Source organism: Myxine glutinosa, chromosome 5 (genome assembly GCF_964187855.1).
Source record: "Myxine glutinosa chromosome 5, kmMyxGlut1.1, whole genome shotgun sequence".
Taxonomy (NCBI): domain Eukaryota; kingdom Metazoa; phylum Chordata; class Myxini; order Myxiniformes; family Myxinidae; genus Myxine; species Myxine glutinosa.
Genome location: NC_136265.1, coordinates 6,043,539 through 6,057,209, shown reverse-complemented (window position 1 = coordinate 6,057,209; position 13,671 = coordinate 6,043,539). Strand labels below are relative to the sequence as shown.

The 13,671-nt window shown below is 46.4% G+C and overlaps 1 protein-coding gene across 3 annotated transcripts in view; it reads left to right on the top strand.

Annotated features, from left to right (window-relative positions):
• LOC137428011 (pyruvate dehydrogenase protein X component, mitochondrial) overlaps window positions 1-13,671 on the top strand; it is a 75,921-nt gene that overhangs the window by 43,023 nt on the left and 19,227 nt on the right. For all 3 annotated transcript variants that reach the window (XM_078777536.1, XM_068117908.2, XM_068117906.2), the window contains exons 3-7: window positions 7,813-7,908; window positions 8,443-8,629; window positions 8,870-9,014; window positions 9,165-9,223; window positions 11,150-11,278. In XM_078777536.1, coding sequence (XP_078633662.1) covers window positions 7,813-7,908; window positions 8,443-8,629; window positions 8,870-9,014; window positions 9,165-9,223; window positions 11,150-11,278 — 616 coding nt within the window. The remainder of the gene's footprint in view (window positions 1-7,812; window positions 7,909-8,442; window positions 8,630-8,869; window positions 9,015-9,164; window positions 9,224-11,149; window positions 11,279-13,671) is intronic.

Below are 13,671 nucleotides of genomic sequence, written 5' to 3'. Positions count from 1 at the left end.
TTGCAGCCTTCTTGGCTGCCTTATAACTTTCATGCTCTGCCTTTTCTGCCCCCATACGCTTCGCCTTCTGCCACTCCTTGAACTTCTTCCTCTTCTCGTCAATCCTCTTTCCAACTTCATCATCCCACCACCATGTTTCCGAGTGCCTCGGTGGTCCTTTTGTCCATCCACATACCTCACCAACGGCTCCCAACAGACTATCTTTCATTGACATCCAACCACTTTCAAGCTCAACCACATCATCCTCTACCATATTCAGCCTCTCTTTTAATGCCTCCCTCACTGTCACCTCTTTCAACCTCCACACCTTCATTCTCGGTTGGTACTTCACCCGCCGAGCTCTCCTCACACCTTTCACCCTTATGTCGCAGACAACCAAGTGGTGCTGTGAAACAGCCTCCTCCCCCGGGATCACCTTTGTGTCCCGGAGGTGCCCCTATCTCGCATACGCACCAGCAGGTAGTCAACGGTTGTCGTCGACCCACCTGACGTATATGTAACAAGCTTATTATCCTCTTTCTGGAACTGAGTATTACAAATCAACAAATCAGCTCCATCAGCAAACTCCAAAATCCTTTCACCTTCATTTCTCACACCATATCCGTAACCCCCATGAACTCCCTCAAAACCGGCCATACTCCTTCCCACATGTCAACTTAGGTCTCCTCCTACCACAACAACTTCCTCATCTTTCACGTTTTCCATCAGCTTCTCTATAGCACACCAGAACTTGTCCTTCTCTTCATCGCTCCGACCAACTTGCGGAGCATATCCCGAGATGACGTTCACCAAGAGCTTTCCAATCATCATTTTCACCATCATCAACCTATCACTCACTCTAGTCACACTCACCACACTGTCTACAAACTCCTCAGAAAACAGGACACCAACACCATTCACACCTTCTGGGCACCCTTGCCACACACACTTGTATTTCTGTCCCTGCCTACCCTTCACCATTCTCACACCACTTCCCTTCCATCTCGTCTCTTGCACACAACCTATGTCCACTCTTCTTCTGACCAATACTTCCACCACTTCTCCTGATCTCCCTGTCATTGTCCCAGACATTCCATGTCCCAAACCTCAGAAACCGATCTCCACGTCGGGCATCAGACGTTTCGTCGTCATAAATGGAATGATTTCCACCCTTGCTTCGATCGGGTTCCCCACCTTGAGTTTTGATGAGAGGGAGTGGGGTCCCCCACGGGGTACTTCGGGCTGTACCCTGCCCATATGTAGTTGTAATTGTCATGGTTCTCTTTTTGAGGCAATGTTTTTATGGCCGGATGCCCTTCCTGACGCCAACCCTTTTAGTCGCCACTTACGACACGCAGGGATACGGTGTACCTATTCTAAACCGGGGTACACACCGGGAAACATTAATAACAATAATATAGTAAATATAATCGTAACTTTGCAATCCCTTTGTCGTGACTGCAAAGTTACTGGATTGAAGCGGTGTATGGCTGGTTCCTTGTTGACTCGAAACCTACAGAATAAACCAGTGTCTCAATGCAATCTCTTCGCTTCCATGGTAACAGACAGCTTAGAGACTTACAGTACTTAAAAAACATTTAATACTTACATTATTTTATAACTGGTATCCCCACCGAGGTCATACTATCCTCTTTAACTAAAGTATCAAACAAGACCGGCGAGGCTGCTGTTCGACTTTCGTTCTTATTTTCTATACAAGGGTCTCCACGTGTCGTAGCTGAACAATAAAGGGCAAAATGTTCACAAACTACCAAATAGTGTGAGGGAGATGGATATATACCAAGAGTAGAGGTGGAATAACATGAAAACAAGTAACATTGGCTCAAAGAGGACCATAATGGGTAAGAATGAGCGTGTGTGTAAGAGATCACGTATGTGCATAAAGCAGTGATGGGCAACACATTTGAAATCTGAAGTGAAGCCTGACGAGACAACGGCAAAAGTGAGACTTTTCCACAATCGGAATAATAAGGGGATGACTGAATGCAGGTTGGCAACTAGTGTTGACTTTGGAACGGTGAGCAGGTAAGGGTTTTGAGAAGAACACGTGGGATCTGAGATGGGTTGGGGTTGGGGAGGGCAGGGGGAGGAGAGTGCAGGAGGAGCAAGGCCAGATATAAACCTGTACAAAATCGAGAGCCAATCAACTTATTACTGGTGGGAGAGGGACAGCTGTAGATTCATGATGTGCAAGGCCTTGTTTTTTGCTGCTTCAAGAAGAAGGAGGTGAGAAGCAGGAGCATCTCCCCAAAGTGAGGAGCCATACTCCTTGGATCTGTGCATGACAGCCTTGTGCGTCATGATGATCTCGGTGTGGCTCTGGAATGCCTTAGCTATAATGCGAATACCCGGATGGTGACAGGCCTTCGATGCTACTATGGTGATATGCTCCCACGAAAGGTGGTGGCAGATATTGAGGTCGGGGAGTTCCAGGGATTGCACCTCTTCCGGTGGCTGCCCGGATAAGTGTAGTGGATAATTTGATGGCTGATCCTTGTGGAGAGAGTGTGAGGTGTGAGGTGTGACTTGTTGCAGTTTAATGTCATGTTCCGAGTACCCAATCAGCGGCTTATCTTACTTATCCAGATGCGATGAAAGGGATTTTTCAGTGGCCTGCTTTTCACAGTCGTGATGTCGGCAAAATGGTAAAGTTAGTTTTGATGAGAATCAGACAGATCATTGATGGAGATGAAGAATAATGTTGATCCTCACAAGACACTGCCTTGTGAAACCACAGCCTGAAGGAGAACATAGTATGGAAAAGGACACCCTCAAGAGCCACGCACTGTTTCTGCTCATTGTGGAAGTCGGAAAATCATTTGAGCAGGGGCCCTGAATATCAAAAGAAGATAAATTATAGATCAAGGCTGGATGTCAGACAATGTCAAAGGCTCGAGATATATCCAGAGAGATGATTTTAACTCGTTGCTTGTGCTTCAGGGCATCCATATACTTGGCGGAAGGAGTAATGTATCCAAGGTGGAATGAGCATCAGAAAGCCAAACTGGTTGGTGGAGAAGAGATGGTGCCTGAGTTTGGCCACAATGATGGACTCCATCACTTTACTTTTGATCGAGAGAAGGCTCATACGTCTATGGTTGTGGGGATCAGTTTTGGAACCTTTGTTATGGATAGAAGTGAGGTTTGCATTTTTCCAAAATGGAAGAAGTTGCTTATCCAAGAAAGAGCTGTAAAAGAGACAAGTCAGGAGACGACGATGGTTCACGAGCGAGCTGTATTCAATGACAAAGGTCAAAACCGACATTGAAAATATATAAATAGGAATGTATTATCTGTTATGAGACGAGTTAGCTACACAACACCGAAAATTCGGTCGATTCCGACAACTTTGAAAATTTGACCTTTGTGACCTGAAATGTCAAAACGAAGGTTACTGACCTTGAAATGAGATATAAAATAATGTATAATCAGTTATGAGGTTAGTTAGCTACACAATACCGAAAATTCGGTTTGATTCCGACAACTTTGAAACTTTGACCTTTGTGACCTTCAAAGGTCAAAGGTCGAGGATTCTGAAGTTTGTTGGAAAACTTGTATTTCATGATGTATGTGATAATATAAGATCATGTACGACATTTCACCCTATCAGAAAGCGAACAATGTAATAAAACCATCAAAAATCGACTTTCTAAATTTTGTGACCTTGACCTTGGGGCGAAAATGAAAAATCGAGCTCCGTGGGGCTAGACACGTGACATTGGCCGAACCAAATATCGAAACCCCTGTCAGATTCCACCAAACCCCTCGGAGAAGATGGAGCTTGAACTCGATTACCCCCTAAAAATACATCTTTTTCGGGCGTGGCTCCGCCCACAATGGGCGCAATACGCCCACTCTAGGCAGGACACAACTAGATCATGATATCAACCTCCCACCCAAGTTTCATCAAGATCGGATGATATCATCGGGTAGTTATGCTGCGGACAGATAGACAGACAGACACAGACAGACACAGACAGACACACAGACACAGACACACAGACACAGACACACAGACACAGACACACAGACACAGACACAGACACACAGACACACAGACACAGACACAGACACACAGACACAGACACACAGACACAGACACACAGACACAGACACACAGACACAGACACACACACACAGACACACACACACAGACACAGACACACAGACACAGACACACAGACACAGACACACAGACACAGACACACAGACACAGACACACAGACACAGACACACAGACACAGACACACAGACACAGACACACAGACACAGACACACAGACACAGACACAGACACACAGACACACACACACACACACACACACACACACACACACACACACACACACACACACACACACACGACGAATATAGTGGTCACTTGATAACTCGTGAACCAATAAGACTGAGGCATCGTTTCTGAGGATTGGAGCACCTGTGCTATTATGACCAATTGCTGAAGAGGTGTCAGTCTAAACTTCTCAATTATGGCAGGTGAGAAGTCCACATGCTGTAAGGGACATTCTGTAAAGGTGGGAAGGGTGGGTAAAGGAAGAGATGCATTTTGGAACCTTGGGCTTCCGAGTGAAGACATAGATCAAGAACTCTGCTTTTTCTCTCGCATTTCCCAGCATGACTCCATCCTTTAGGAGGGAAGGAATGGAAAGGGAATGTGTACAAGACACAGACCTAACCATCTCCTGCCATGTTCGAGGATGTTGAGAGGTGGCAGAACTAGGATCGCTGGTGAGTTTGATGTTCGGCTCTGGCTCTTCGAAGGATAGATACTCAAAGGTTTCCAGCTATGCAGAGAGACGACAGTTGCCAACAGTTGGGTTGCCTTGCTGGAGGACAATGAAGTTGTTTTTTTTGTAATGGTTTACACACACACACACACACACACACACACACACACACACACACACACACACACACACACACACACACACACACACACACACACACACACACACACAGTAATATCGAATAAGGTCGACTCCATATGATGAGTGGATACCAGAGATAATGTTGCCGTGTGGCAGGCGATGCTTATCGCTCCAGTAAGGTGCAGCAGCAGGTGTATGGGACACCTTACTGGCGGTTCCCCACTGATGGTATGGAGTCGCAATAATGACTGATATAAAAACCGAAAGGTTTTCAGAGTTACAAGTGTATGGAAGGCTCACTGCGTTGCCCTGATGAAGCCCCAACAAGGGCGAAACCAGGTCGGTAACTGTGAGTTTTGCATGCACTTGTGACAGTATCTGAATTTATAATCCATAATGACGCACTGCTGGATGGCTCCCCTGGAGCTTTGCAGGCAATGCGGACATGCATGGCGATGACGTCATGACGTTCGCTCATTAGGTTGGAGCACCAAATTACAGATACTATATATATATATATATATATATATATATATATATATATATATATATATATATATATATATACACATATATATATATATATATATATATATATATATATATATACATATATATATATATATTGTTGTGGTTTTGGAATAAAGGTTAATTCCCCCTCGTAGGTAGACGCACCACAACATGAAGCCTCGCGATAGTTCAGTTATTTCTTAGTGAATGTAAGCGTAGTCCTTTGCTGTGTTTAGTTTTGCGTTGTGTAGGCCAGTGAGCTTAAGTGTTCTTTTGGCGCTGAAATGCCACGCGGCAGGCCTGAACAAGTCTACCGAGGCCGAAGGGAAGGAAAGGGAATGTGGATCGGCAGGAGGAGTGGTCGGTAAGCACGAGCCGCCAATCAGGGCTCGAGGGGAGTGGCTAACCACGACGACCAGAGGCGGGGTTTGGAACATTGGAGTCGGGCCGGGGCGGGGCCATATAACCCTGCTCCGAGCTCCCCCACCTTAGATGGGTTGAGAAGAGTTGAGAGTCACGCAGCCCGATGAGTAGAGGAAGAGTTGAGTTCCAGGTGAGAAGGAGTTGAGTTTGCAGTTGAGTTCAGTAAGAGAAGTTTCCAGTCAGAGTCGTGTGCAAGTTACAGTTCCCTGTGAGACGAGTTACAGCTCCCCGTGAGAGTGAGTTGGGTTGAGCTTGAGAACGCAAGTGGAGCTGCAGGACGAACGAATTGAATTGCCGATTGTACATGAACTTTCCCCGTGCCCTGCGCTCTGCGCTGTATTAATCGCGCGCTCGAGAGGACGACCCGCGCCGGGCCACAGACGCGCGATCTCCTCCTGCCTGCCTTCAGCTGTGTACATGCCGCGAACATCGGAGAGCCAGCTGCCCCGGAGCGACCGACGGCGAAGCGCGCTTCGCGCGCGAACCTCTTCTCCTCCATTTCCCCATGTGAGTGAGTGGGCCCTGTGTCTGGGAAAATAAGTTAAACTGGTTAAGCTTCTGCTCTGTGTCCCCCTTTCCTTCATTCTGAATCATTGTACATTGTAAATAAATTGTGTTCTTCCTCTGATTTGACCGTCCTGTCCCTTCCATCCATTGGCTTCGCATGGTACGAATAAAACCGCTCGAATCGGGTTCCAATAAAAGTAACAGCACGAGTCACGTGATACGCATACCGCTCGGGCGTACTCTATTAAGCGTGGCTTGTGTGAGGCTCGATCCCCGCTTTCGTGGCAGCGTGGGTTAAAGGTACGTGCGAATTTGTCCCGATACCCTTTTTCACGTTTGCCCGGAAGCGGCGATTCGGCCCCGCGGACCCGAAGACCCAGGGGGAAAAAAAGGGGTTTAATCCCCCCTTTGTAATGGGAACGGGCTTCGGGAGATCCGCAACTATATATAATATATATATATATATATATATATATATATATATATATATATATATATATATACATATATATATACATATATATATATATACACACACATACATACACTCACGTACGCATACATACACTCACGTACGCATACACACACACACACACACACACACACACACACACACACACACACACACACACACACACACACACACACACACACACACACACACACACACACACACACACGTACCAGGGTTTGGTTGAATGCGGGATTGGCTGCACTTACGAAGATCAGAAATGAGTCCATTGTAAAATAATTTCCAGAAGCAGTTGATGTTTGTAGCTGATGTGGGAATGCAACAGATTTGACTGGAGGGTGTGGATTTTAGGCCAAACCAATCAGCTTTAACCAAAATATCGTTCACGTCTGCACCTTGGGGTTTCTCTACTAACCTCCAAAGAGACGCCCACTTTTACCAATACGTGAGCAGAAGAGCCTCTGAGATGAGGAAGAGCAGGACAAGTTTGAGAAAACGTTTGACGTGAGATGGTCCAGTAATAAATGGTTGCCATTTGTCGAGATGTGTTGGAAAAGAAACAGACCGAGTAAATCTGTGAGGTTCTTTCTCAGAATGATTTCCTGCTCGGCCATGTGCTGAAGTACGTGAACCAACAGCAAGGCAGGTTGGTGTGCTGGCAATTCAAGTCTCCAGAGACGAGTAAAAGTGAACGGTGGTGGGAGTAGAGGAGCGTGTCGGTGTTTGGGGAGAGACTCGTTCATTAAGTCATCGGTGTTGGAGGATGGTAGACCACACAAAGAAACAAGACGTTGCTACGGAGAGGCACACAAAACCATTATGTACTCCGTAGGGTTGAGGATAACCAATGAGGAGCATGGGTTGTAGAGAAGAGAGGAACGAACATGCACAGAGACACCGCCACCAGTGTGGGAATACTTTATTTTGACTTGTTTTCATATTTGAGCTTTTTTTGTTCTGTTGAACTGGAGCTTCCCGCATCTTTGTGATGTTTGTCCGGTGCTTTGTTTTGCAGCAAGCTGAGTCCCGCGGCTCGTCTGCTCCTGGCTTCGCATGGCCTGCAAGCAGAAGCTCTGCAACCTAGTGGGAGATTTGGCGTTGTGACTAAGGAGTGAGTGAGTAGTAAAATGCAGCGAGAAAGGAATGTTCCGCTCAGCCAACCTTCCCAGTAATGGCCTGTTTTGGGTTGGGAAGCTCGATGGGAGCATTATTGGGGAAGATCCTGCCTGCTTTGAGTACAAATGGGAGAATCCATTGCCTTTGCCCTGTGGCAGATGATGGAGGGAAGAGTAATGGATGAAATCAATGGAGCATTCATCGCTTTATTTTGCTCCAACTAAAGGTTAACAATAACCGAAGGGTAAACCTCTGAAATGTTGCCATATCCTTGCTTCTTCCCCGGCGGTTAGCATACTTGATCGATGTCCCGTTGTTGATTTCATCCATTGTTCTACCTGTCTATGATGCAGATCGACACCCATCTTTATCGTCGAGCCAAGTCCTTCATTCTCTCTAGTTGGAGACATGAGGACTTGTTTTGCTCAATAAGTGGAGATCACGTGGTATCAGAATAGGTGTCCGGTCTGGTTTAAACCCAGTGACCATTTTATTCTCAAGCACCCCCTGTTTGCTCTTTATCTCCCAGGGATGTACTGAAAGCCATCGCTTTGAAAACAGGAGGCAGTTTGCCATCTCAACCCCTAGCCACTTCACAGCCCACTGCGCCCCCTAGTGGGCCCTCTGTGCCCGAAAGTCTGCGCCATACCCAGCCCTCGTTACCTTGTAAGAAGCCAGTTATCGCACCTGTTTATCCTCGGAAAGCTGGTAAAGTGGTGAGTTTTGCTTTTCCCTTATTGGTTTTGTTTGAGACTTTCCGCCTGCATTATGGGACGTCCCGCTTATCTTAAGAGGACGAAATGGTGGTCTTTTGAATTTTCCACAAAGCGGTTTGGAGGTGGTAGGACACTTGTGGTTGCACTAACAACACCGTCGGACCTTTTGTTTTTAGTGAATGCAATCTTGACGTGTCGATGCGGAATGCAACACCCACATGACCTTCCTGCTTTATCCAGACGTACACAGATGAGGAAATCTCTGATGAGAAGCGGTCTATCGCCTGCCGCCTGGGACAATCTAAGAACTCGATTCCACATGCATACGTGTCTGCACTTTGCCAGGTGGACTCGGTACTCAGCCTTGCCACACAGCTGGGGAAAGGTGAGAATGGGAGAGTAAATGGTGAGCTGTTGGGTAGTGGGGCAGTATAACAGTAAATGGTAAATGTAAAGCTGGAGAGTGGGAATCCTGATAGTTTGGAGTCGTGTTACAGTATCACCTTGTGTCTCCCTTTGTATACTCTTCTTACAGATGGTGTACAGGTATCGATCGGAGATTTCATCATCAAAGCAGCGGCGCTTTCTTTAAAGGTGTGCAAAGGCTAATTAATAATTTAACTCTGTGGCCTGTGTTTTCAACTCTTCGGTTAAATAATTCAATGTTATTTATTTATTTAGTGTTTATGTTTATTATTTTGCATATGGTCTTCTGAAGCACTTTCATTTATACACAATAAATAGAACCCCACCATTTCATGCCATTTGACAATTTCCCGAGACGTGACCGAGCAGAACCATTTTTCATTTTAAATTTCCCTGGCTCGGTCTCCAGAGGTACCATTTGTGTTCTATCACGGCAAGGCCGGAGGAGGCATCGGCGGTCAATAATCGGTCCGGTGAGGCACCTGCGTGGGCTCTCCAGTTTCTGCTTGAATCGGACCGTCATGCGTTCCGGTTGCCTTGTATCGAAGGTTATGAAAATGGCCGCATGGGAATTGGAGGCTTTATTTTCTACAATCTACAACTCTTAGAGGAGCTTTGTTACGAGATGTGACAGTTCTTTGATCGATCGATCTATCCACAACAGCAGGCCGAAACCTTCCAACCGTGAGTTTATTCGGCAAACCAAACGAGGCACACACAGTGACACTCTGCCCTCTATATCTTTGGAAGAAGATGGACTTTGTAGTTTGAATTCATTGTCCCCTGAATCGGAGCTTTCAATCTCAGACTCATCATCATCATCAACCACAGCCGATGTTGATGGAACAGATTGCATTGCTGTTGGAGTCTCAGCAGCATGTTTCTTCTTTCTTTTATCTTCATTCTCAAGCCTGATACGCTTTCTGTTCTCCTTCACTGCCAGAGTGTTGTCCACAGATCCCATACGTGAACTTGAGGGATCCTCACGCTGCATGATAAGGAATGCTTTGTCTTCTTCATTCGTCATTTTCTCAAGCGCATCATTTGGTGAGATATCGAAGAGGGATTGAAGATCATCTTTGAGCATCTGCTCCTTCACTCTATAGTTTGCGAATGTCTTGGTTCTATTTTTCTTTACCGGTTTGTAGGCATCATACAACTTCAAAAGTTGGCGCTCACAGGAATCTACTCTCTGCACTGGAATTCGTGCTTTCTCCCAGTATGCACATACAGCTTGTACACTAAGTTTGGCACTTTCACGAACTGTATGGTGTTCTTGTATGTGATGGTACACCATTTTCTGCAATGTGTGTCCTTTGGGTGGTAGTCCCCCACCTATTATTTCCTTTTCAGACTTGCCCAGCAACCAAACTGTGGAAGAGCTGCGAGTTTCTGCCATCTGAAAAAAACAGGATAAATTAAAAATGTTATTTTTGGAGCAACCTCTAAATAAGTTCCAATTAACCTCATATGTGGTTCATATGATCTTTATAAACATAGGAACAAGGGCAGCCTTGTGGAGCATGGATTTGTAATAGTATTAAATATTACATCTATCTGTGGTCCACCCTACTGCACAGCCATCCATTATAACCGATACGTTTGTATTAGACTTTAGCCGTACCAGTGTTGCCCTCCCGTTCTATTTGGGCCCAACGCACAAAATTTGTGACGAGTTTGGACTCGAATGACAATTTATTGGCCAACCTGCAGGTAACAAGTTATCTCGTCTTCCCAGACATTCCTTGGTCTCGGTTTACATCGCTTGCTATTTTGAGAGTTTGGTTGCTGTGTGGGCAGCGTCTTCTCCGATAAACAACTTCGCACTCGCAAGTGACACGTGTAAATCGCTGTTTTCAACAACGAGAGCAAACCAACGACAACGTTCGGAGGTCACATGGTGTGGTGACGTCAGTTTGTTTTTTCCCCCTTCTAATGAAGATGCGAAACACACTTTGGCTCGTTTCAGTTCTTCATTATTCATCAGAGACGAGGTGTTAACTTTGAGGACCGTGTGCCATTTGTAGATGTTTGTCCTGTGCATGTATCTCCAGCATCTCACAAATACACCTCTCCAATACCTGCTCAACACAGACCGTTGGATTTGTGGAATCTGGGGTTGTGGATGTGGCGGTTACCATGGCAACTCCAGACGGAATTGTCTCTCCAGTAATTAGGAGGGCTGGATCACGTGGGCTGTTGGACATTGCAACGGTTACAAAGGTAAGGTGGAAGTAAATGTACTGTGGTTATTATTTACTTATGAGTTTCTGTTTTTGGGCAGAAAAGGAAAGTGTAATTAAGGAAAAAATATGAACATGGAGGTTGGATGTATTTATGATACGAGGGTGTGTTGAAACGTAAAGCCTCCTATTATTTTTCTCCAAAACAGGTAAAGATATTCCAATGAAACAAATTGCAGTCCTCACATCAGTTCTTCTGGCCACTGGATGCGAACTTTCATGATTCTGACACGAGATGTCTTGGTGCTACGTTAGTCAAGATGGAAGAGGGTGGGCAGCATTAGTTGTCAGCACTGTGAAGTGCACCAGATGAGAGATGGGATGACTGACTGGAGATGAGAGTTGGTATGACTGATTGGAGATGAGAGTTGGGATGACTGAATGGAGGTGAGAGTTGGGATGACTGAATGGAGGTGAGAGTTGGGATGACTGACTGGAGGTGAGAGTTGGGATGACTGAATGGAGGTGAGAGTTGGGATGACTGAATGGAGGTGAGAGTTGGGATGACTGAATGGAGGTGAGAGTTGGGATGACTGAATGGAGGTGAGAGTTGGGATGACTGACTGACTGGAGATGAGAGTTGGGATGACTGAATGGAGGTGAGAGTTGGGATGACTGACTGGAGATGAGAGCTGGGGTGACTGACTGACTGGAGATGAGAGTTGGAATGACTGAATGGAGGTGAAAGTTGGGATGACTGATTGGAGATGAGAGTTGGGATGACTGAATGGAGGTGAGAGTTGGGATGACTGACTGGAGATGAGAGTTGGGATGACTGACTGGAGATGAGAGTTGGGATGACTGACTGACGAGATGAGAGTTGGGATGACTGATTGGAGATGAGAGTTGGGATGACTGAATGGAGGTGAGAGTTGGGATGACTGATTGGAGATGAGAGTTGGGATGACTGAATGGAGGTGAGAGTTGGGATGACTGACTGGAGATGAGAGTTGGGATGACTGACTGGAGATGAGAGTTGGGGTGATTGACTGACTGGAGATGAGAGTTGGGATGACTGAATGGAGGTGAGAGTTGGGATGACTGACTGGAGATGAGAGTTGGGATGACTGACTGGAGATGAGAGTTGGGATGACTGACTGGAGATGAGAGTTGGGATGACTGACTGACTGGAGATGAGAGCTGGGGTGACTGACTGGAGATGAGAGTTGGGATGACTGACTGGAGATGAGAGTTGGGATGACTGACTGGAGATGAGAGTTGGGATGACTGACTGAAGATGAGAGTTGGGATGACTGACTGGAGATGAGAGTTGGGGTGACTGACTGACTGGAGATGAGAGTTGGGATGACTGAATGGAGGTGAGAGTTGGAATGACTGACTGGAGATGAGAGTTGGGGTGATTGACTGACTGGAGATGAGAGTTGGGATGACTGAATGGAGATGACAGTTGGTATGACACGAGATGAGAGCTGGGGTGACTGACTGACTGGAGATGAGAGTTGGGATGACTGAATGGAGGTGAGAGTTGGGATGACTGACTGGATGACAGTTGGTATGACTGACTGACTGGAGATGAGAGTTGGGATGACTGGAGATGAGAGTTGGGATGACTGGAGATGAGAGTTGGGATGACTGGAGATGAGAGTTGGGATGACTGGAGATGAGAGTTGGGATGACTGGAGATGAGAGTTGGGATGACTGGAGATGAGAGTTGGGATGACTGGAGATGAGAGTTGGGATGACTGACGAGATGAGAGTTGGGATGACTGACGAGATGAGAGTTGGGATGACTGACGAGATGAGAGTTGGGATGACTGACGAGATGAGAGTTGGGATGACTGACGAGATGAGAGTTGGGATGACTGACGAGATGAGAGTTGGGATGACTGACGAGATGAGAGTTGGGATGACTGACGAGATGAGAGTTGGGATGACTGACGAGATGAGAGTTGGGATGACTGACGAGATGAGAGTTGGGATGACTGACGAGATGAGAGTTGGGATGACTGACGAGATGAGAGTTGGGATGACTGACGAGATGAGAGTTGGGATGACTGACGAGATGAGAGTTGGGATGACTGACGAGATGAGAGTTGGGATGACTGACGAGATGAGAGTTGGGATGACTGACGAGATGAGAGTTGGGATGACTGACGAGATGAGAGTTGGGATGACTGACGAGATGAGAGTTGGGATGACTGACGAGATGAGAGTTGGGATGACTGACGAGATGAGAGTTGGGATGACTGACGAGATGAGAGTTGGGATGACTGACGAGATGAGAGTTGGGATGACTGACGAGATGAGAGTTGGGATGACTGACGAGATGAGAGTTGGGATGACTGACGAGATGAGAGTTGGGATGACTGACGAGATGAGAGTTGGGATGACTGACGAGATGAGAGTTGGGAT